General features: G+C 56.4%; 2 protein-coding genes across 4 annotated transcripts in view; one reads left to right on the top strand and one right to left on the bottom strand.

The window, feature by feature from the left end:
- The window catches only part of ABHD12 (abhydrolase domain containing 12, lysophospholipase), a 44,284-nt gene extending 42,284 nt beyond the window's left edge, over positions 1-2,000 (top strand). The window contains exon 13 of the mRNA XM_074168589.1: positions 9-2,000. Within this exon, the coding sequence (XP_074024690.1) occupies positions 9-48 (40 nt within the window). The 3' untranslated portion in view covers positions 49-2,000. The remainder of the gene's footprint in view (positions 1-8) is intronic.
- PYGB (glycogen phosphorylase B) lies at positions 719-23,367 on the bottom strand. 3 transcript variants are annotated; one of them, XM_074168586.1, is made up of 20 exons: positions 23,095-23,367; positions 20,415-20,516; positions 17,572-17,650; positions 16,647-16,750; positions 15,278-15,409; positions 11,868-11,979; positions 10,720-10,802; positions 9,687-9,830; positions 9,255-9,347; positions 8,981-9,127; positions 8,690-8,853; positions 7,447-7,561; positions 6,679-6,780; positions 6,395-6,542; positions 5,760-5,818; positions 5,277-5,418; positions 4,715-4,922; positions 4,158-4,292; positions 3,907-3,973; positions 719-3,629 (listed from the first exon to the last, which is right to left on the bottom strand). In XM_074168586.1, exons 1-20 carry the CDS (start codon positions 23,335-23,337, stop codon positions 3,477-3,479), a joined length of 2,532 nt encoding a protein of 843 aa, XP_074024687.1. In that variant the 5' UTR covers positions 23,338-23,367; the 3' UTR covers positions 719-3,476. The 3 variants fall into 3 exon arrangements, with proteins under 3 accessions (XP_074024687.1, XP_074024688.1, XP_074024689.1); XM_074168587.1 differs by lacking the exon at positions 20,415-20,516 and having other exon boundaries at positions 1,727-3,629; positions 23,095-23,337; XM_074168588.1 differs by lacking the exons at positions 17,572-17,650; positions 20,415-20,516 and having other exon boundaries at positions 1,727-3,629; positions 16,647-16,667; positions 23,095-23,337.
- Between the last annotated feature and the right edge of the window lie 1,042 nt (positions 23,368-24,409).

Here is a 24,409-nt window from a genome sequence, read left to right as displayed (position 1 = left end):
TTTCCTAGGGAATTCCTGGGAAAATCTGAACATGAGCATCAACACTGAAGACTGGCTGCTTGGCAGCACAGAGATTATCCTTTCTTTCCTTCCTCTCTCTCCTCTTTCTCTCCCCTCCCTGTGGGTCAGTCTGCCATTCTTCCATCCCTGGCACCAGAGGAGGTCAGGGATTCCCACTCTGGTCCTGATGTGTACCCTTGGCAACTCCAGCTCCCGGCGTCAGCATCTGTGATGGTAGAAGAAAGAAGTTGCTGGCTTTCTTTTTTGACATGGACGGAGGAGCGAAAATGGACCAGGAGCCGGTACCAAACGGTGACAAACGTAAGCACAACAAAGCCTGGCCGATCCAGTGTGGTACCGTTGAGGACAGACATTCCTAGGACACGCGTGTCATGACCAAGGGTGTTTCTTTCACTTTTAAACACTGCTGCTCTTTTTGGATCACGTAGAGACTCATTTGTAAGCGAATGGCTTTTGCCGTTTCTCCATACTACAGGTGTCTTGCTTGAGTTTGAGGTGTTCTCTTTCTAGGAAATACATGTTTTGCCTTCCCTTTTCGCTAAGTGGCTGTAATTAACAAATACACTGAAGATCCAGGTGGTGAGAGGTATTTTTATTTAGCTCTTCAGTCACAATGTGTTGCAAGTGTTGGGCTAATTGCACACATTTGGAAATAAAATGAAAGTGGGTTTTTTTTTTTTTTTTGTTCTTCCTTTTTCAAACATCTATATAATGGGAAAGGTTAGTGCCCTTTTATCTTTTCTGTACCCTTTTCCTTCTGAACGTCATTTCGGCTCCCATCTCTGCTATCCTCTGTGGAGCTCTTCCCCTTCTTCACATGCACTTCCTATTAAGACTGAAGTGACTTCTATAGATAAATTGCAAACGTGGGAGTTTAAGCCAGAAAGCGTGATGTGACTTTTTCGCTTCATCTCCCCCTTCCGTGAACAACGTGGACCCAGGATGCGGGAATGGTTGTCTTCCGTTCTCCCTGTAGACACCCAGACACGTACGTGCTTCCTTTGGGTGGGAAGGGCAGGGTTTTTGATTCATCTGTCTTTTAACTTCTTAGATCAGGTTTTCCTGTTCCTAGTGGCCACACTGTTCCTCTGCAGTTAAAAGCAGGCACTGGTGTGCAGTTCTTCATGAGAAAATAACAGTCTGGGGTGGTGTCCCTCCCCCGGCATTTCCCCCTCTACCTCCCTTCCGTGCTCTGGGCATCCCAGGCACTTCCAGTAGCACTTGTCAGCTCATCTCACAACCGTGGTCAGAGCACGTTGTCCAGGAGGCAGAAGCAGGAATGAGCCTCTCCCATGGGGAGAGCTTCTGGGGATGCCCTTGCCCTGCTTGGGGCTAAAACAGGGGCTGTTTTATGCCACCACCGAGCTCTGCACTGAGGCAGGAGCGGGTCATATGCTGATTCTGCGGTGTCCAGCTGGGGACCTGGCCCTGCCCCCCCATCAGTCCGTGTAGACAATAGCAGGTGCTGTAGGTTTAGTCACTAGTGCTCCTGAGTGAATTGTGCTGCCTGAAGGGTCTGTTCGGGGGTGTACAGCGTAGTTTATAAACTGCTCAGCATGCATCCAACTTATATCTGCAGGCTCATACTAGTTGCAAAGCAGACAGTAGCTTGTTCATGTACTGAGATTCTTCTGCCGTTAGCGTGGTTGTCCCTGAGGTTTCTGACCCTTGATTATTCATAAGCTAACTGTGCCACTTAAAAAATGATGTTTGACGCACTTGTATTTATTGCACTGATGGAAGAGAAACACTTTACTTGGCTTTGGAGAGTGATGTGCACATTCCAGCTAATGCTGAGCCGGGGGCCGGGCCGGCTGTCGTCCTCCCGTGTGACAGAGCTGAGGGCGACGCCGGTGTTGGTGATCCCAGCGCTGCCGTTCCCGTTAGTAGGCCAGTGATGATATGCTTGGAAACTTAAACTGAAATGTTTATCTCAAAGTGGTGTAGTTTTAATAAAGGCATTGACTGCTGATCACTTCAGCTTTACCCGTTTTACCTGGCGGTTTTTGGGACTTTTTCCCCAGTTGGGCAGATCAGGTGGGGTTGTGTGGCAGAGCTGTACGTGAGAGATGAGCTTGCAGCTTGGGTCTGGGCAAGTCTTTGCCAGCTCTGGGCAACCGGCTCTCTCCTGGAGCCCAGGGGCTCTGTGCCTGTTGTCTGGCTGCAGCTGAGGCTCGGCTTCCCCGCTGGGGATGGGGGGAAATGGGAACTGCCTGTGGGATTTCTAGCGCAGGAGCCCTGCGTGCCATTTGCAGGGCAAACCCAACACTGTAACCCCCGCCCCAGTGCATACAGTGGACATAGCAGGGGTTCAGACTGACCTTTCTGCCATGGGCATGTTGTCTGCGTGACGGTGCCAGCACCCCAGCACCGTGCCACCTGCAGGGGACCACATCCCATGAAGCCACAGCTGAGTAAGGTCAGCATGGCTTTCAGGTGTTGTGCCCTAAACTTGCTGCAATCTGAACCTCCAGGCCTGGAGGTAGTCACGAGTCAGCCCAAAAGTCAAACCCAGCAGGTGTTCTGGTCGTTTTAATGAGTTGGTGTCACACAGGGGAGTACTGGCGCACTACACAGCACTATGTATGGGTGTTAACTCTGACCCCAGCACCGGGAGGGACGCACGGAGCAGCATGACCCAGCTGTGGAGGGACACAAGAGATGTGATAGATGGTTCACCCCTTGGGTAGCACCCAGCTGTGTCTGGAGAGCCAAGAGCCTGCTTGGGGCCTATGGTCCCAGCAGGGTCAGCCACCCAGCTGGCAGTGGCAGGTACAACCCTCTTTATGCAGACATGGAAGTTAAAAATCCCTGGAGTGGCTTGGTTACTGGGCTTTTGGTTAGCAAAGAGGCGTGGGAAGAGGCTACGGCAAGCTCTGTGGCAAGGAAGTCGTTGATCCCAGGTCCTCTCTCCTTCTCCTTGAGGCACATAGCGTTTGATATTGGTGCCTGCACTGGGGCCAGCTGATTTAACAGCCAGCTTCACCTTCTCTAGGTGTTACTGGGGAAGGAAGTGACTGGAGGGGGACAGACAGTGGCCTCTCCCCTAGCTTTGGGGCTGGAGGAGGATGCAAGACACTCTGTGTTGGCTAAACCTGCTCGTGGGGCAGGATCAAGGAGGTCAGGCCAGGCTGCGTGCAGGGGGAGAGGGGAGGATTTAGTTGGAAAGCCCTTGTTAAGCACGGAGCACAGCTGTGGAAGACTTATCCGTGGTCATCTCACTAAAAGCACTATGCAGCACATGCAGGCTGGATACTTGGGTACAAATACAGGGTCTTTTCTCCTCTCCCCCAGCTCCCGTTCCTCAGTCAGGGCTCCTCCTCAGAGCATCACTCTACCCTCCTGAGGGAAAGGCCTTGTTCCTGCAGAGCCAAGCCCATCTGACTGGTGGTGAAATGCAGATGTGGCCTCCTGGGCTTGGAACCCATCCCTCCTTCCTTCCCTCTCTGCTTCCATTAATCCCGGGGGAGGTTGGGTGGGGGAATTTTTGTGGCAGAAGGCTCCACGCCCCAGATCTCCCTGGCGTACTCCGTGATGGTCCTGTCACTGGAGAACTTGCCCGAGCATGCAATGTTCCTGATGACTTTCTTAGTCCATTCCCGGGGATCCTGGGAAGAGGAGAGGCAACGTCAGCGGTCTGTCCCTCGCCCGGCTCTGTCCCAGCCTGCAGCCTTGCAGGACACCAGTTATGCCCACTTGGCTGGTTTAAACGCTGTGGCGTGGGGCCACCAAAGCAGCAAAACCTGCCTCACGCCCACACCATGTGGTGTCTGTAAGAAGAGCTCCACAGGGGTACCGTCATCCTGGCTCCCCCCAGTCTCCCCACCGCTCTGCCATGGTCCAGGACCCCATCCCTGATGCCCTCGATAGCGGGGCAGCTCTTACCATGAACAGCTGGTCCACTTGGCCTTGGCATTTAATGTAGGCCTCGTAGTCGGCAAACACCTTAAACCTGAAACCCAAAGCAGAGAAAGGCTGAGGTTTGCCTGCTGTAGGGTCCCGGTGTGGCAGGACAGGACAGGGCAGGACATCTTCCTGCGGGCAGGCAGGGCTCAGCCCCCGCGCAGGGGCAGCCGGGAAGGTGGCCTGGTTTGGCTGAGACCAGCCCACCAAAGGGGACGCTTCCCAGGACTCACCTGTCGTGGTTCATGAGCATGTTGACAACGTCCCTGAAGCAACCAGGGTCTCGAGGGGAGAAAAACCCGCTGCTGATCTGGTCGATAGCCTGCCGCAGCTCTGGCAGCCGCTCATAGTACTCCCGTGCGTTGTACCTGCGCCCAGGGGAGACAGGGACTGATGCTCTCCCCCTGAGGCCCAGCACCTGAGGTGTCTGGGGCGGAAAGGGCAGACAAGGATGTGGTATGGCTCCTGAGTGAAAGGGGGGCCTTGTTCCTGGGGCTGTATCCATCAGAGCACCCTCATAGTGGCTCTGAGACCAGTCGCGGTGGCAGAAACAGTTTCTGCCCAGGCTCGCAGCCACCGTGCTCTGGGTGAGCTGGGCTGCGTCCTTGATGGACCATCCACTGACCAGCCCAGGGCGGAGGCTGCCTCCAGCCCCAAGCTTTTTCCTGCTCCAGAGCTGCCCCGGGAGAAGGATGTCCCTCCCAGAGATCATGGCTCTCCCTGCCAGAGCTGGGACCTGTATCCCCATCTGACAAGCCCCGGCACGCGTTGGGCTCTCCCCAGCACCAACCCTTGGCGATCCAGGGCCTCCACATCCTCCACCCGCATGCCAAAGATGAAGAGGTTTTCTTCGCCTGCCTCCTCAGCCATCTCCACGTTGGCTCCATCCATGGTACCGATGGTGAGGGCCCCGTTCACCATGAACTTCATGTTGCCGGTACCCGAGGCCTCTGTGCCAGCTGTGGAGATCTGCTGGGAGAGATCTGCCGCCGGGATCACTGCCGGGTGCAAGAGAGGTAGGAGTTAATACTTGGCACACTGCAGCTCCCCACGACCCAGGCCCGGGACGGCAAAAAACACAACCCCGGGCATCTGCCAGTGGCCCTGCTGACCTCAACCTCCCCCCGAACAGCGCGGCTCTGGGGCCAGAGCCAGGCTCAGCCCTGCCACAACCCCATGCGGCTGCTGTCACTCCTGCATGAAGCTGGTTTCCTGCCCCGTGTGTAACCCTCGGGCCCTTCCTAAGGGAGAGCCAGGTGACCTGCCGTGACGGCCTCCCAGGCCAGCCAGTTTCTGGGCTCAGCTGGGACATTCCCAGCTCCTGAGGTGCGATTACCCAAGACCCGACGTACCCTTCTCAGCCAAGGATACCCTGTAGTTCTCCAGGAAGATGACCTTGAGCCTGTCCCCCACATAGGGATCGTTGTTGATGACCTCGCCGATGGACGTGATGAGTTTGATGATCATCTTGGCCATGTGGTAACCAGGGGCCGCCTGAAGAAGAGCAGCCCAGAAATGGTGAAGGCTTTTAAGGAAGGGAGAGCATGAGAGGTGCCAGTGCGGGTCCTCACCATGGGGAGAACGTGGGCCTCACCTCTGCTGTTCACATGGATCAGCAGAAACACCCTACTGGGAGGAGAAATCCTGAGCCACAGGGAAAGAGTGATGGGGCCTTGTGCAGTCTGGTTAATCCATGAAGGTGTTTCCTGAAGAGCCCGCCAGCAGACGCATGCTGGCTAACCTACAGGGGGCCCGGCAAAGCCACAGAAAGGGGACGGCACCTTCCCCACATCCCCACTGAGCCACGCGAACACCAAGCCTGGAACGCACGTTACCTTTCCTCCGATCATAATAGTCCTGGGCACGAAGGATTTGGACGGATCGCTTCTGATGCCTGAAAGAGCAGGGCACAGCACAGCTGAAGTGAAGATAAACTGGACAGAGTTTATTACGTGCGTTAGAGGTGGGCTGGGATCCCAGCCCGTGTCACGTGGACCCAGCAAACTTGTAGGACCCTGAAGCCCAACCAGACATCTGCCGGAGCCGTGCTGGGTGAAAATGGGCTGCAAAGTCCTCAGAAAACCACTCAAGCCAGCACGATGCAGAGCTCCAACGACTTGCCTCCCTTCGGGAATGGGTAGGGGGCCAGTGTGTAGACTGGGGAGTGGGGTTTTAACTTGCACCAGGTCGGTCCTAACACCTGCAGTACAAATGTGGGGGTTACCTGCGCCCTGGGACCCAGCTGGGCTGGAGACGCAGGCTGTGAGCTTTTCCTCAAGTTCTGTACAACGCTCTTCAGACACTCTCTCTTGGAGAGAAGCCCCTCGTGACAGAAGGACAGATCTAGGCTCAGGAGTCCTTGGCCACCAGCTGGCATATTTTTACATGGGAACCCTGGCAGTGAGAAGCTGGGGGGGGGCGGGGACAGGGACGGGGACACCCCTTGCCTACCAGCCCGGGCAGGACTTACGGTTGTAGAGGGTGATAGCATGCAGGCAGTTCAGCAGCTGCCGCTTGTATTCGTGGATTCGCTTGACCTGAACATCAAACATGGACGAAGGGTTGATCTTGACCTTGTACTGCTCCTCCAAGTAGGCCGCAAACTTCAGCTTGTTCTCCTGGCAAGAGAATCTGATGAGGAACGGGCACGGGTTCCAAGGCCTTGCATCAGAAGTCAGCATTTGCTGCCGGGATGTCCCTGGGAGCACGGTGCCTTCTTCCCCCGCCCCCGGCCCTGCCTCCAGTGCACATTACCTGCTTGACTTTCGCCACATCCCTGATAAAAGTCTCATTATTGATGAAATCCAGTAGCTTCTTCAGCTGGCTCAGATCTGTGATAAAGTCTTCCCCGATTTTCTAAAAGAACAAACCAAGAGAGGGATGTCCCACCACTGAGACACCTCACCCAGTCCGCAACCGCGCTTCCCCAGCAGAGATGCCACAGGCCAGTTGGGAATTGGAAGAGGCGCACTGGCCAGAAAAAGGGGTAGGGTTTCTTATGGTGAGGTTACTTCTCTGTGTCATCCGAGAACCCAAAGGTACAGGGGAAACGAGGCACTTGCAAAAGCCCAAACAAGTCCTTCTCTCTCAAGGAGCTTTAGATGAGCAGGACATTAAGATACATTTAATTGCAGGATGTTCTCCAGCTATGGCATGTTGCAGTGTGAAGCAAAAACCTGTGCTAAAGGGCCTGGTAAACAAAGGGGACAGAACTGGGGCTGGAGCTCCAAGGGAGCTCCTTCGTGCCTGTGAAGCCGACCGCTTGTGCGGACACCCCCCATTTCACACACCATGGTACTACTGCCTGACAGGTTGTGTGTAGCCACCGCCAGGGCAGGGAACCGCGTCCAGGTTTCTGCGACTGTTTTGGCCGACTTCATCTCCGACATTAAAACCCAGCCGGCCTCACACCTACACGTGCAACAGGCGTGCTCCTGCCAGGCTGTCCTCACTCAGGCCTTAGCCCAGACAGAGGTGAGGTGATCGCGTCCGGCCCCCTCGCTTCCGATGCTTGCGACTCACCTCAGCAATAACGTCAGCCAGTCCCGGGTTGCACAGAAGGAGCCAGCGCCTCGGCGTGATCCCGTTCGTCTTGTTCTGAAACTTCTCCGGCTCCAGTTCATAGAAATCCTTGAACCTGGAAGACCAGGGAGCTCTGAACCACCCACCACCGCCCGGAGCTTCGGCCGAGCCCCGCACTGTATGTGCTTCCGACTCGGGGCAGTCTCTGGGGGGGGGTCTCCCTGTAACAACCATGACCTCTTGTCCCGGTTTGAAGTAAAACCAAACCGATTTTCTGTTCTGTAACTTTACATCCTAGCCAGGCCTCCTCTAACTCTCTGAAATTAACGGCATATTGTGGAGAAAACTGCTCGTTCTCAGAGCGATAAGCCCAATGTTTGTGCTCCATGCCAAGGGATGGTGAGCAGAGAGGCTCTTGCTTGTACTTATTGCTATAACAACCAAGGGCAGCCAATTTCGTTATTTGCCCCATTAGAGGGTCGGAAAAGGAAAAAACGTAGAGGGGTCACATCAGTGGGGAGGAGTGGACAGGAGAGGTGACCCAAACCTGACCAACTGGGGTATTTCATCCCATCTGCCCCACGCTCAGTATAAAAGCTGAGGGATCAAAGGGTCAGCCCCTTCCTGCGATGGCCGACGTCCAGAGAGGACTCTGTCTGTTCATCTGCCTTTGATCCCGATCCGGGTGTCCCTGACTCCAGAGCTGGAATCCAGTTCCCATTTGTCACTCTGTCCAGTCTGGGACTTCCCCAGTGCCTGCCGGTGACGTGACTGTCATCCTGGGAGCTCGATACGGTTTTGTATATATTGTATCTATTTCATTATTTTCATCTTTATTTTTATTTTAATATTAATCCTTCATTAAAGTAGTTTAGTTCATTCTAAACTTCTGAATCTCCTTATCTCTTTCTCCTCCTCTCTCCTCTTTTGGGGGGGGGGGAAAGGGGGAGGAAGGGCCATCTGTCAGTCTGGTTTTGGTAAATTCGGCTGAAACGACGACACCTCTCTATGCTGCCTCTCACCCCCTTCCTCGGCCGTAATGCCGAGGGTTTCACCAGCTCCAAAGGGAAGTGAATTAGACCTTGCACATGTGTGAATAAGACAGTGTCCCCAGCCTGGGGCGGGGAACATGCCCAGCAGGGCAACCAAAGCAGACCTTGACACCTGATGGCTCCAGCTAGCCCCCCCCAGGCGAAGCCCAGTGAGTGGAGAGGGTGCGTGCCATGGGTGTCCCCCAACTCACACCGAGTTCTTCACGATGTCAGAGTGGATGCGGGCCACACCGTTGACCGCATGGGAGCCGATGACGCAGAGGTGCGCCATGTTAATGCGTTTGCAGTCTCCTTCTTCGATCACCGACATCCTCCGGAGACGGTCAACGTCCCCTGGGTAGAGAGCTGCCACCCGCTGCAGGCAAGCAGAAAAGGGGACATTAGTGACCCAGCTGCAGGGCCTAGGAACAGTCCCATCCTCAAGGCAGCCAGATCAAGGCCCCCAGAGCTCCCACAGCCTGTGGCCAGCCCGGTCCCCTTACGTCCAGATGCATTTGGTTGAGGGCGTAAATGATCTCCAGGTGACGTGGCAGCAGCTTTTCAAACATGGAGACCGGCCAGCGCTCCAGGGCTTCGGGCAGCACGGTGTGGTTGGTGTAGGCGCAGGTCCGTTTCGTGATCTCCCAGGCCTGCGTTACAGACAGCAGGTTAACGAGCGCGCGTCCAGGCCAGGAGGGGAAAGGAAACCCCATGTGAGGACGGGACAGCAGCTCCTTCCCCTTCAAGGTTGGGCATGGACCTCCCAGCTCTTCTTACCTTGTCCCAATCCACCTTCTCCACATCCACCAGGATCCGCATGAGCTCTGGGATGGACAGGGCAGGGTGGGTGTCATTTAGCTGAATAGCCACCTGCAACACAGACTTGCTGGGCTCAGATCTGGCACTGGCAGGACTGGGACAGCGTCCCCCATGCATGGAGTTGAGGTGAGGGTCAGCCTCAAGCCTCTTCTCGTGGCACACATCCCAGAAACAAGAGCTCCCAGGAACGGAGCCATTCGACCTTTGCAAATTTTACTCCAAATTGCAATTATTTTTCCCTGGGAAAATAGGCCCAGAGATCACCTGTTTTCCAACCCAAATTGTCAGGGTCTTTCTATACGTTCCCCCACCTGGTCCTGAGCATCCTGCTCTCCCTCACGATAGGCAGGTCTGGGCGAAACACCCCCTAGACTCTGCCCACAAACTCACCTTGTCTGGGAAGGTTTCAAAGCATGTTCTCACAGGGTCTCGACAGCCAAATTTGGAGGACTTGAAGCGGCGGATGATGTCTTGGAGGGTAGCAGCCACCACAAAGTACTCCTGTTTCAGCCGCAGCTCCTTGCCTTCAAAGAACTGCAAGTGAGGGGACCACAGCCATCAGTGCCCAGATGGAAGCCAAACCCCTGGAGATGCTCCTGTCCACGCTGATGGGCTTCCCACCAGGCCTCATGGGGGCAAATGTGGATGCTTCTCATCCTGCCTCTGATGGGGCAGCAGCTGTAGGGACTGACAAGGGGCTCAGCATCCCAACCAGCTGCCTCCAGAGGGCAACAGAACCTGCCACATCCATGCCGCTCCTCCAGAGCAAGCGCAGCTCCCTCCCTCACTGCAAGACCCTTTGCAGGATTTTTTTGGACGGAGGATTCTGGACTCCCTGTGGCAGCCAGGAGCCAGTGTCTCTGGACCACCAGCTGCCTCCCACGCACTCTACACATCACCCAGGTATATTTTAAAACAGCAGCGGGAAGAAAGTGCAGGAGAGGAGCTTTTTCCAGCACAGATGCTAATCCATGACTAGATAGTGAGGGCTTTTTGATCCTTTTGGATCCAGTGTCCAGGGAGTGCGTGGCCTGGGATGGTCCCTGCAGGGAGAAATCCCTTGAACTGGGGCTGGAGACGAGTCGTTCCCTCACGGCCGCCTCTGAAATGACATCTTACTTTTGCGAAGGGTAAGCCACGTCAATTGGCAACTGCCTCGAATTCGATGGAGTGACACGTCTTCCCCTCCCTTGCAGCAGGGAACGCAGCAGCTGTACAATATGGGCCAGATTCTCAGCTGCCATCAGGTCAGCAGAGACCCTCTGAAGAGCTACGGGGCCAACCTAGCGTCCCAAAAAACCTCAAACCAGAACGATAAACATCAGGTGGCCGTGACCTCCCAGTATCGCCTTGTTTGCAAGCACAGCTACAGGGAGGATGATCCCAAGCGGCAGGGAAGAGAGGCGAGAGAGCAGTCACTCACATTGTCATTTGGGTACAGGACTCTGGATATGTTTTCTGCCAGGTTTCTGTCCAACACTGCTTCGATGTAGTCACCCACGTTGACTGCAACGAGAGAGAGAAAGACACACGGAGCGCTGCAGCAGCTGTAGAGATTCAGGCAGGTCCCTGACACCGTGTTTTTCCCTCTTCTCTCACAGAGAGCTTTGCAACGGGAGCAGTCCGGCTGGTATTAATGAAATACGAGCGGGAATGTACACATGTGAAAGGCAGCAGAGAGACAGGAGGAGAGAGGGTAACAGAAAAACACATCTCCGTGCGGTTTCTCGTAACACAGATAGCAGGAAGGACAGACGAGATACTGGAGACAGATAACAGCCAGAGAAAGCAAAAAAAGGAAGCGAGTGACCAGCCGTCTTGCTTAAGGACTAAGGAGAAATGGGGCAGGGCAAAGAAGCACAATGACTGCAATCACACTGAACTCCTAAAGGCTACAAAAGGCTCATCCGAAACCCAGCTCGCAGCTGCCCATCAAGAATTGAGGGGACATTATGAGTACTTGAGAGCCATCGTCCCTCGTCCCACCCAAGTTCTCCTGGCAGGGCTGCTTGGACACACACCTCTCTGCGTTTGCCAGTACAGAAGGATAAATCAAATCACTCTCGTCTAAAACCTTCCCCTTCTGTAACAGCCTGGCACTGACATGTGGTGCGTTAGTTGCCCTGTATCTGCTCTTCAGGGCTGCAATTAGAGCCTGAAAAATGCCCTAGAGAGGTCACAGGTCGAAGACCCGAAGGAAACCCAACAGTGAGGTGGACTGTGCTTCTCTTTTCCTTCAGTGCTAAGGGATGACGCTGCACAGAAATGACCCTCCGTGGCAAGTATGGCTTTGCAGCTCCTTTGGTGATGCGGGGAACGCAGTGGCAGGTGGGTCGATCACTCGGGGAAGGCACAGGGCAGGTTTTGAGAGTATGATAAGCATGATGGGGATGGAAGGAAGACGGATGGGTGTCCTGGAAGCAGTTTGAGGTAGTCTGATCCATGGATGTGTGCGCAGCGTTGTGTTTGGAAGTAGCCAGGAGGTACGGAAGGGACCAGATGGGGGGGTGCTGTGCCAACAACCATGTCCCAGCCTGGACAGAAGAGAGGCAGCGGGGGAATAACACTTACACTCTTGGAGGTTGAAGTCATTGGGTGCTTTTGCGGACCACAGCCTCATGGTGTTCACAGTGTTGTTCTTGTATCCCGGCACCGGCGTGTCGTAAGGCATAGCAAGGACAACCTGCAAAAGGACAGGATTCCCCCTCTGATTAGCAGCACGGTGGGCTCAGAGAAGGTGGGAAAGCGGCTGAAACCTCTACAGGAAGAACCCAGAGGACACAGACAACTCCTGGCTGTGGTAAGGATCTCACCTCAACTAAAACACACCTGCTGAGCTTCACAGACTTCCCTGCCTGCTATCATGGGCGCTTCCAGCAGCCACTGGAAAAGCATTAATAGGAGAAGCAGAGCTGCCTGGAGCTTCACCGACAAACTGGAGCTACAAGCCCATCAATGAGAGATGCAAGAGAGAGAGATGCAAGCAACCTGCTAACCTTCCACTACCAACCAGTGTACCTATTAGTCACCAGAGCACTGGAAGTCATCCCAGCTGGGATTCTGTCTGTGCTGGGGTAGGGCCAGGGCAGCTGGGACCTTTGTGTTTCTGTCTGGGATAAACTCCACAGCCTGAATCCTGCCCGTTAGCCCTCTGCAGCCTGCCAGGACCAAACCCTACCACCACAGCACCATTCCCACAGCAATTCGTCCAACTGTTAAGGTCTTGTTGAACCTGTCTGGGTAAATCCACTGAGATCTCCAGCACCCGAAATGGACATGAGTGCAAAACTAGCAATGTGGCCTACGGATGATGCTTAAGCATCAGGATGCTGCACGCATGGCTACAGGGAGCGTAGAGAGAGTACAGAGAGCACTGGGGCTCCCAGCTCAGATGACACTAGCCAGGCAAGGCATGGGTGTGCTTCCAAGCTTGTGGGCTACAGCTCACTGCTCCAACATCTCCGTGGCTCCAGACCTGCTGAGCAGCGAGGTAAGGCCCCCTGACCTAGAGATGCAGATGACTAGAGAGCAGCCCTGAGGAGAAGGACTTGGGGGTGTTGGTGGACGAGAAGCTCAACATGAGCCGGCAATGTGCGCTGGCAGCCCAGAGAGCCAACTGCATCCTGGGCTGCATCAAGAGAAGTGTGGCCAGCAGGGCGAGGGAGGTGATTCTACCCCTCTACTCTGCGCTCATGAGACCCTACCTGGAGTACTGTGTCCAGCTCTGGAGTCCTCAACACAGGAAGGACATGGACCTGTTGGAACGGGTCCAATGGAGGGCCACAAAGATGATCAGAGGGATGGAGCACCTCCCCTATGGAGACAGGCTGAGAGAGCTGGGGTTGTTCAGCCTGGAGAAGAGAAGGCTCCGGGGAGACCTCATAGCAGCCTTCCAATATCTGAAGGGAGCCTACAGGAGAGCCGGAGAGGGACTCTTTGTCAGGAAGTGTAGTGACAGGACAAGGGGTAATGGTTTTAAATTGGAAGCGGGGAGATTTAGATTAGATATTAGGAGGAAATTCTTTCCTGTGACGGTGGTGAGGCACTGGAACAGGTTGCCCAGGGAAGTTGTGGATGCCCCATCCCTGGAGGGGTTCAAGGCCAGGCTGGATGGGGCTTTGAGCAACCTGCTCTAGTGGAGGTGTCCCTGCCCATGGCAGGGGGGTTGGAACTGGATGATCTTTAAGGTCCCTTCCAACTCTAACCATTCTATGATTCTATGCCCTCAGCCTGGAACAAAGAGGCTGAGGGCTTACGCCAGCAGAGCTGAACAGTGCTTGCAGAGCAAGGCCTGGATCCTTCAGCACGGAGCCTGGGCTGCCTCTCTGATGCTGGCAAAAGGAGCCGGCATCCTCCTGAGTACAAGTCAGCGTGTACTGGCACGACAGCCCGGCTGTCCCCAAGCAAAAGATGTGAGAGGCAGCAGAGAACCGAGGGAGCTGTGCTCACAGGGCAGGGAAAACCCAGGCAGATCAGCAGGTTGGCCCTGAACAGCCTCTTCGTGCTGGCGTCAGCAACACCTCCCCTCCGGGGAGAAGCAGCAGCTTTTGAGAGCTCTTGCTATTACCAGCTCCGAACATGGAAGCAGGCAGAAAGCCTGCCCTGCCCGAGCCACGGGACTGGGGCACACATCACATGAACTGAGTGATGCTATATTTGGAGATGGCCTTCTTTGGCTTTTTTGAGCCTTTCCAACTTGTTTCCCTTAACGGCACTATCTGAAAATTCACCTCCTTGTAGAAAGCAGTGTTTCCACTGTGCTGCTCGGGTTCCCTGAAACCCCGGACTAGTGCTGGGGTCAGAAGAAGAGCACATTGAAAGGCAATGGCACTCGGTCCCAAAGTGGACGTCTGCTTCCCCAGAGAGCTCTGGCAGGGTGCCTCCATGCTGTTCGCGGGGCTGTGGGGTTGAACCCCTGCACTGCGTGTGTCCTGGGAATGGCATAGGTCACCGCGCAGCCTTCGACAACCAGGGTCCCTGGAAAAGGACCCAGTTTATTTCCCCTCTGAGCGGGCCCAGGCAACTCTGCAACCGAGCTTCAGCTCTTGGCGCTGAGGAGAATGTCTTGGCTTTATGACCGTGTGCTCCTCGAACGGCCAGAGCTGGTTCATCAGGCTGAGAGACCCTGGAATGTTACGGGAACAAAGCTAGCTCACGTCCCTGAATCCCAGGGAAATTCATAGTCCTTCCTTCCTCCATCCTGGGCAGTGCTTAGACAGGAGAGGATAAAACATCTTCAATCCTCTTAGTAAATCTGTGCCTCTTTAAAGCTTGCCTTCCTCAGCTGTAAGACTGGAATGCATTTACGGCGCAGCAGCCTGTTCTCTGAGCAGGCACATGCTCCTGAAGCACAGCACTATCATCTCCCCAACTGTGGGAGGCTGGAGAAGCGTTTGCTCTCCACAATGCCACAGAAGAAGGCCTCCAGGCAGACTGGAGACTTGAGACCGTGCCCACAGCCTGCCCTGACAGCACTCTACCCATCAGGCAGGTCCAGGAAAGAGAAACTCGCTGTGATGATGGGAGTTAAAACTCCCAGAGGATTGCCCCACGGCCACCCCAGGAGATGAATCTCCACCCACAGCAGCAGCACCAGAACCACCTGCAAAACCACTGGGTTTGAGCGAGCGGTAGCCAGGAGCAGGGCAGAAAGAGCCTAGCGCTGCTGCCAGCAATACAGCCCTCCTCCGACATAAACCCACGCAAGACTCTGAGGTTTCACCCTGGAGATCAACAGAGAAGGGGGCCCCAGCTGATCTGAAGTTACAGCTGCGACTGGGCATCGTCCCTCTTTTTCCTCAAATCCTGCTGCAGCCGTAGCCAATGAAGTCACCTTCTTAATTGCAAGGGCAGCAGAGTTTTGCCAGACTGGGAGAGAACTGAAGTCTGACCACCCTCAGACAGCCTGGGGACACTCTCCCCCCCTCCGCTCCACCCTGGCCTGTCCTCCCCCAGTCCAGCACTGAGAGAGATGTTGGTACCTGGGTGTCCACCCACTTCACACCCTCGGGGGTGTGTTCCACGCGGCCGTAGAAGTGCACGGGGAGCATGTACTCTGGGCGAGCTTTCTCCCAGGGGTTGCCATAGCGTAGCCAGTCATCGGCCTCCTCCACCTGCAAGAGGCAAAGAGGGTTCAAGTGATGGCTTGTGTCTCCAAGTGAAGGCTAAACTGGGCTCTCCAAAAGGAAGCCAGCTTAAAAGCAAAGCTTTAGTAAGCTGGCTTTAAAAATGGATATGTAGAGGCCTCTAGAGGACAGCTGGGCTTTTCGAAACATGGATGGCTACATCAAACACTACATGACGATGGACTATATCCATCATCATGGATGACTACATGGACGGCTACTACAAAGCCTCTATGGGTTTTGTAGAGATGGACGGGTTTAAACCATCCAAACAGCACAGACCGTTGCACTGGGTCTCTCTCAAGGGCTTTACGTGCAGTTTGACCGTGACAGTGGGTTATGTAGGCTGTGGTTCCCTAGAAGACCACCAGTGCTGCTCCTGGCCACAAACCATCCCCTGCAACCCAGGTCTTGCTAACTGCTCTGCCCTCTGCCAGAGAGGACCTCTCCTCTCTGCTCGTAACAGCACCAACGGGAGTGAATTCAGCAGAGCCACCAAGGCTGATGTGCACCAGAAACCAGAGGGGCTGAAGCACTTGGAGAGACGCTCTGTGCCTGCAGGCATTTCTCTGCCAGGTGGGGGGACAGGTCTGAGCCACAACCCAGCGTTGCCACCACCCCTGTTCCTTTTTAAGTAACATCAAGCCAATTACAGTGGATGCTTTTCCCCCCGCCCCTGTTTTCACCATTTATAGGGCTTAGCATTGCAGCTTCTTTGTGGGGAAGTACGAAAAAAAAAACCCTCAAACCTCTCACCCTTCCTGACTTACGGAGAGCTATTTTAAGGGGGAAAAAAGGGTCCTTTATGCTCAGAAACAAGGCAAGTCTCCTAATGGAAACCATTTCCAGACATACGCTAGGGAAAACTCCCAGCTGGGGCAGTTTTTTAGCCTATTTTCACTTGCAAAAGGTTACGATCATTAATGCAACAGGAGAGTCCCTGTTTAAGCCCCCGCTGCCCGTCTCCCAGGGAACCTGCAGGAGCAGCAGCGCCCCAGGCACTCGCATGTTCAAATTCATCCTCCACCAGCCACCTTCAGTAGGTGTTCAGCCACAGCTCCATCCTTAGCCTGACCCCTTGCCGGGCTGGGCTCAAACACCCAGTTTATGAGCGGCCCCAGGCACCACAAATGTTGTTTGTGTGGCCAGGCCTCATCCACAGGCAGAGGTGGCCACCGCAGCATGGGAGAGAAGGAGAAAGGGTGACTTGAGTTTGCCAACGTACCTGCCAGCCGTCGACGATCTTCTGATTGAAGATGCCAAACTCGTAGCGGATGCCGTATCCGTACGCCGCCAGCCCCAGCGTGGCCATGGAGTCCAGGAAGCAAGCTGGAAGAGCAGAGCATGGTCACGCCGCAAGGAACCTCACCCCATCGCTCGCTGCACAGGGGTGAGGAGCTGCTGCAACCAACACCGCTGAAAACATTTATTACTCAGAGGAAATCCGCGTCCAGAAGGGACAGATAGGGACAATCCGCAGCAGGGCCCCAGGCACGTCCTGCCGAGCCACCACAAACACCCCGAAGTTGTCAGTGGCAAGGACAGATCGCCAAAAATCTAAATTCAGCCCTGTTGCAGAGAAATCTTCTAAACTTGCCCGAGGTGCCCAAGCCTTGCCCTAAGCCTGCCTCCCTGGTAAAGCAGGGCTTCTGACCCCGACTCGCTGCTCCACCAGCTCTTCCCTATCATTACTTTCAAAGCAAACCCTTCCAGCCCTCAGCCCGGGGCAGCCCTGGTGAAGATCAGCCCCGGCATTTCCTCCACATTGGGGAGCTCTCATCTCCAGCAGTCCCGTGGGACAGGCAGACTAAAATAGCAGCCAACAATCTGCCTACGTGAGAGCTGCTTGGGTGCCTCCGAAAAGCGAGAGATTTCACAGGGAGGTGAGAATAAAGGCTCCAGACGGCCTCTTTCAGCCACAGCTGAAAGAGACAACAAAATTCCATCTCCTGGATGCTCTCCCTGGGGAGGAGGCTCCTTCCTGGCCAGCCAGGAGCAGGCAGGAAGGCACCACGCTGCTGAAGGGCTGATGCGGGCTGAGGTCTGCATGCTGTCCCCCTGCGGGGCTGGCAGCAAGGCTGTGACAGCCTCCAGCCAGGTCACCCTCAGTCCCTCTGCGCGAGGAGGGGGCTCCCCTCTCCCCATATTACCTGCCAGGCGGCCCAGGCCTCCGTTTCCCAGCCCAGCATCTTCTTCGATTTCTTCCAGCTCCTCCAAATCCAAACCCAGCTATTGGGGGAAAAAGGCACAGCAAAACATATCAGCGCCCAAAGAGCTCCAAAGAGCACAGATCCCAAAACAACCCACGCCGCGGGAAATTAAACCCACGGGAGAGTCTCTGCATCCCTCCCCCCCTCCTCTCCCCACAAAACATCTCACCAGCCTCTGGTCCCACGGCAGCCCAATTAACTGGAAAACAATTTAGCCCATCATCAAACATCGCCTTCCCATGAACTAGGTTTCCTTAGAGACCGCAAACAAAACACTGGTCTCCTGGCAGCCCCTCACGCCAAGAGGCCCTTCCTCCAAACTTGCCGCTGGAGACAGGATGGTGAGTGGCCAAGTCGGTGTGGAAGGGACGGCTGAGTCCTGCCTGGGTACGCTCATCACCCCTCCGCTGGCACCCACCCCATCCTTGAGGAAGGGGACGACCAGGCTGGCAGCTGGTTGCTGCAGCGTTTGCCATCACGCTCTGTGCCTTCCCGCATCCTGCCACCGAGCTCCTTGGCCAGAATCCATGGCTGGAAGCGGTTCTTTCCTCTGCTGCATAGAATCATAGAATGGTTAGAGTTGGAAGGGACCTTAAAGATCATCCAGTTCCAACCTCCCTGCCATGGGCAGGGACACCTCCACTAGAGCAGGTTGCTCAAAGCCCCATCCAGCCTGGCCTTGAACACCTCCAGGGATGGGGCATCCACAACTTCCCTGGGCAACCTGTTCCAGTGCCTCACCAGCCTCACAGGAAAGAATTTCCTCCTAATATCTAATCTAAATCTCCCCTCTTCCAATTTAAAACCATTACCCCTTGTCCTGTCACTACACTTCCTGACAAAGAGTCCCTCTCCGGCTCTCCTGTAGGCTCCCTTCAGATATTGGAAGGCTGCTATGAGGTCTCCCCGGAGCCTTCTCTTCTCCAGGCTGAACAACCCCAGCTCTCTCAGCCTGTCTTCATAGGGGAGGTGCTCCATCCCTCTGATCATCTTCGTGGCCCTCTGCTGGACCAGTTCCAACAGGTCCATGTCCTTCCTGTGTTGAGGAGTCCAGAGCTGGACACAGTACTCCAGGTAGGGTCTCATGAGCGCAGAGTAGAGGGGTAGAATCACCTCCCTCACCCTGCTGGCCACACTTCTTTGATGCAGCCGGCTTTCTGGGCTGGCAGTGCACATTGCCGGCTCATGTTGAGCTTCTCATCCACCAACACCCCCAAGTCCTTCTCCTCAGGGCTGCTCTCCAGCCATTCTCCGCCCAACCTGTATTTGTGCCTGGGATTGCCACGTCCCAGGTACAGGACCCTGCACTTGGCCTGGTTGAACTTCATGCGATTTGCACGAGCCCGTCTCTCAAGCCTGTCCAGGTCCCTCTGGATGGCATCCCTTCCCTCCAGCGTGTCGACCATGCCACCGAGCTTGGTGTCATCGGCAAACTTGCTGAGGGTGCGCTCTATCCCATAGCATCTCTGGCATCTCTTGGGCCATTTGTTCTCTGGCCTGGGGGCTGCTGCCGGATAAAGGCAGCAGCAAGGACTCTCCAGGAGTCAAGAGACGCTGCCTCTCGGAGGGCAGTGGTACCCCCCCAGCCTTGGTGCCAGGGGGGACAGTCAGGCCAACACCACGGCTGCTCCCCAGACCGCTTTCCCAGCGCTTCAGTGCTCTGCAACCAACAAACCAGGAAAGCCTCACGCACAGCGTGATGGGGGGTCATGAAAACCAAGGGGAATTCTCTTCAGGGACCGAGCCATGCTGGATACGAAACCTCCCATCCAAGCTGGCCCCCAGCCATGATGAGCTCCACATGTCGGAGGCTACAGGCAAGGAAGCCTCCACTCGCGCATCAGGCCAAATGAGCACGTGGAAAAGGGACTTGAGGATCCTGCCTGAAAAAAAGCAGCCTGCCCTCCGAGGCACAATAACCTCAGAGAGGAAACATGTCAGGTCCCTCCCTGGAAATCCCTTCCCGTCTCTTGGCAGGGAAGGTCCTGGCCAGGGCATTTCATCTGCAATCGTAGCACCTCATTTTGAGAGGTGGTGACAGAGCCCAACTTCTGCTAGAAAGTGTCATATGGATCATTCCGGTCAGGAGGGGGAGAAGAGGAGGGGGGAAATCAAGCTTTTGGGCGAGAAAGCCCAAAAACTCATACTCTGTCAAAAAGGTCACTGTCCTGCTGCAGAGGTGGCCGCGAGCCTGAGTAACCGCGACCTGGCGTTTGTGATTGCCTTGGCGGTACCCAGCTGTGGTTTTTCCAGTGTGAACTCATCCGATGACATTTTAATTCAAGCAAATGATTCCTCCCCTTTTCTTCCTTCCCAATGGTTCGCTTTTTTCCAGCAGCGCTGCTGCGGCACCTTGGGTACCTGCATGTATGAACCGTGATGTGGTGTTTTGGTGCTCCACTTTCCCCTTCTGGCCCAGCCTCCCCCATTAGACTACATCTCCCATGATGGCCACCATCCTTTCTAGTAATGGAAAACTATTTGCAGCCTGGGACTCTTCTAGTCTTTTGGGATACTGGGTGTTGCTTTCTGGATACTTTTCTGGAGTTTCCCAGCCACTACATGAAAACGGTGGTTTGAGAAAACCACACTCCAGCTCTCAAGGAATGCCAAGGTCCCCCCATGGTCTTCACTAGGGGGACGCAAACACTAACAAGAGAGCCAAAGCCTCGCTTTGTGTAGTCAAAATAACACATCCTGAGGAGGAAGCCCTGAGAAATAAGGATACCCAGCCCTCCACGTGGAAGAGTCCGGCCGGTTCCTCAGGGGCCCCAAGACTTCACCTGGTAAATGGCTTCGTCGCAAGCGTTCTGCAGGCCCAGGTTCACCATGGTGTTCTGCAGGGTGCGGCCCATGTAGAACTCCAGGGACAGGTAGTAAATGCGCTGGGGAGGCAAAGCAAGACGTTTACAAGCGGCACGGCACAGCACGGCACGGCACTTTGCTTTCACCAAAGTGGCTTAAAATCAAGAGCAGCCCCAAGTGCTTTCCAGAGACAGGACGTCTTCCCGAACCGGCCCTTGGCGCCTGGCTCCCAAACACCACGCAACGGCACTTTTTGTTTGTCAGAAGGCTCTTGTGCGGGATGCCAGCCAACCCGCCGCTGCGCGTCCCCCTGCCAACAGCCTTCTATAGAAAAAAAACTCGCTGCCTGTTAAGTGTTTCCCTAATTAACTCGGGGCAAGAATTATCTAGGATCCTGAATGGTATATTTATACACCGTCAAGCTCAGTTGAGGGGATGCTTACGCTGGACTTTTAAATTCCCCACCCCCACCCCCCCGCTGAGCTGAAGCTGATGCAGAGCCTGCCCAAAACCGGAGTGAGCACCAACCCCCCCGGCCCCGCACAAGCCGGCCGGGCTCTGGCCCCTTCCCGCTAAGTGATTTTTCCAGCCCAGGGTTCTCCTGTTTTCCTCCCACAGGTATCATCGCCCCGTTGAACACATCAACTGTCCCAGGGGAGGCAGGGTTCCCGGCACAACCGGGCAAGTCAGGCTGCTCCGCGGTGACCTTCCAAGTTTTCAGAGGAGCCCCGTGCCTGTGCCGCGAATGCTAATGGAAGCCTGTGCGGAGGAGGAGGAGGAGGAGGAAGAGGAGGAGCAGGCTACACAAACTTTTGCCCTCGCTCAGACTTATCGCTCCAGATGATATTTTATTTTTATTTTTTTTTAATAAATAAACGGGAATTTTTAACAGGGCAACAGCCCGGCTTTAAATCATGCTGCCCCTTGAATCTCTGTCCTTCTTGGCTGGGATCTTTCCCCGCCGGCCTCGGGATAGGCTAAGCAGTGGGATTACCCACTCTGCCCCCTCCACTGGGAGTCTGAAAGGGTCCATCCCGCTCCTTGGGGCTCATCGGGAAGACCGAAAACATCGCGCGGTTGCAGAAATACTCTGCTCCTTCCAGTCTTCCCCAGGGATGTGTTTCTAGTGAAAAATCTAAGCACGGGGGACAGGAACCAAACCCGCTCCAAGCGCCTTGTAGCCCTTATGAGATCTGTACAGTCCCTTCTGTTAGCGCGGCGGCACGGATCAGAGCGCGTTTGCGTGAGTAAGGATAAAAAAGGAGAGAGAGCTCCACGCAGCAGCGTTTAACTCCCAGGCTGGGCGCAGCCCTACCGGCACGAAAAGCACAGTTTGCTTCTTGTGTCAAGGCGATATTCATAACCCCGAGAAAAGAGCTGACTCGGGAAGGCAGCTGCCTGCACGCTGGCAAGGTATGTGCCTTTTCTAGTACACACCTGCCCTCTGGGGCTGTCCACTTTAAGTGCTCGATCGAGTCTTAATTCAAAAGGATTAGGGCTAAGTAATGTCCTGCAGCCCCCCAACACCTCCAGCATCGCCATCCTGACTTGAGAAGCCGGGAGGAGAGGAGGGAGCAGGCCCTCACTCAGCTCCAGAAGGTACAAGAGCCTCCGAGTCCCCCAGGAACCACCAGCTCCCCGGGGTCTGGTGACCTGGGAGAGCTCGTCTGCTTTGCACGAGGCAACAAACTCCTCTCCAGCCTCAAAGCCGAGCTGCCTGCAGGCTCTGCAGGAGCGAAGCCGGGACACGGCTGTGCTGGGGCATGTGCCGAGACGTGGAGGTGATGATGCCCACGAGGGACACCACCGCAGTGGTGCGAGTGCAGGACACGGCCGTGGTGAAGCGTGCAGAGGAGCTGGCAGCGGCAAGGCCTGTGTGAGGACACGCTCACGGGAGGATCATAGGCGCTGCGACAAGGTGCAGAGGGTCACGGTCGTGGGGAGGCCGGGGGGGGACACGGGGGGACACACGGCTGCAAAGAAGCTTGTGGGGGATACAGCCATGGCGAGCTACACGAGGAACATGGCCACGGTGATGCCCACAGGGACACAGCCATGGCAAGATGTGTGCAAGGGACACGACTGGGGCAGGGCCCAGGGGGATGGTGCGTGCAAGGGACATGGCCATGGCGATGCCCACAGGGACGTGGCCACGGTGAGGTGCAGGAGAGGGACAGAGCCACGGCGATGCCCACGCGGGCGCAGCCACAGCAAGGTGCAGGAGAGGGATACGGCCGTGGCCACGGCCACGGGGACGAAGCCACCGTAAGGCGCACGAGGGACAAGGCCACGGCTGCAGTGACGCCCAAAGGGATGTGGCCACGACGAGGTGCACACGAGGCACGGGACCACGGGGACGAAGCCGCGATGAGCTTCACGAGGGATGCAGCCGTGGCTGTGGTGATGCCCGAGGGGACATGGCCACGGCGAGGGGGCCACAGCTGCGGTCGTGCCCAAGGGGACACAGCCACGGCGAGAGGGGATGCCCATGGGCCACGTCCGCAGTGACACCCCTTGAAGGGAGGAGGCGGGGGGAGGGACACACACGACACGGAGACACCCGCGGGGCCGACGGGGATGGCGCAGCCGTCCCCTGTCCCCATCCCCGTTCCCCAGGGACCCCGGCTCCGGCTCGGGGGGGTGTGGGGGGGGCCTCACCTTGGGGTCCCGCTCGTAGTAGTGCTGCTGGGTGCGGATCCAGCGCCCCACCAGGTGGTCCCGCACGGTGTGGGCCAAGGCGAAGTAGTAGTCGCGGGGGGTGGCGACGTTGCGGTCCTTGACCAGGGTGAAGTGGAGGTGGCGGTTGAAGCTCTTGCGCACCTCCGCCACGTCCCCCAGCCCCGCGATCCCCCGCACGCTAATCTGCTTCCGACGCTCCCCGTCGCTCAGCGGCGCCGCCATCCCGCCGCCGCCTCCTCCTCCTCCTCCTCTGGCTCTGCAGCAGCCGGGACCGCGGAGGCCGCGCCTGCGCCTCCGCCGCCCGCGACGAGGCGGAGCCCCGCACGGCTAGCGCCCGGCCCGGCCCCCGCTGAGGGGAGCGACCGCCCCCGGGACGGGCCCGCAGCGCCGGGGGCGGGGGGGAGGGCCGGGGCTGCCACCCGGCCTGCCGCCCGCCCCGGGACCGGGGTGGTGGGCTGACGGGGACGGCGGGTGAGGGTGGTGGGGACAGGGATGGTGTGAGGGGAGGGGGGTGGCATGGGTGCCCGGGATGGTGTGAGGAGGCGGGGGGGGGGGGGGGCGGTGTGTAAGGACCCGGATGGCGTGTGGGGATGGGGGGGGGGGGGGATGGCGTTGGGGTACAGGGATGGCGGGGGGGGTGGGGGACAAGGATGGCATGTGGGGCTGTGATTGTGAGGGGGTGGGAATGGCCTGAGGTGACAGGGATGGTATAAAGGGGACAGGGATGGTGTGGGGGGGACAGGGATAGTGTGGGGGGACGGGGATAGTGTGGGAGGACGGGGATAGTGTTGGGGGGTGGGGGACAAGGATGGCATATGGGGGACAGGGATGGCATGTGGGGCTGTGACAATGTGAGGGTATGGGAATGGCTTGAGGGGACAGCGATGGTGTGTAGGGACCCGGATGGTGTGTGGGGATGGGGATAGCACAGGGGACTGGGATGGAGTGTGGGGACGGAGATGGTATAAAGGGGGACTGGGGTGGTTTGTGGGGACAGGGATGGCATCTGCGGCTGTGACAGTGTGAGGGGATAGGAGTGACTTGAGGGAAGATGGATGGCGTAGGGGGCTGGGATGGCATATGGGGGACAGGGATGGCATGTGGGGCTGTGACAGTGTGAGGGGATGGGAATGACTTGAGGGGACAGCGATGGCATGGGGGGACAGGGATGGCGTGGGGGGACAGGGATGGTATAAAGGAGACAGGGATGGCGTGGGGGGACAGGGATGGTATAAAGGGGACAGGGATGGTGTGAGGGGGACTGACAGCATGAGGGGAAAGGGATGGCATCAGA

This window comes from Numenius arquata, chromosome 2 (genome assembly GCF_964106895.1).
Source record: "Numenius arquata chromosome 2, bNumArq3.hap1.1, whole genome shotgun sequence".
NCBI lineage: Eukaryota > Metazoa > Chordata > Aves > Charadriiformes > Scolopacidae > Numenius > Numenius arquata.
This window is presented reverse-complemented; position numbering and strand designations above follow the sequence as displayed.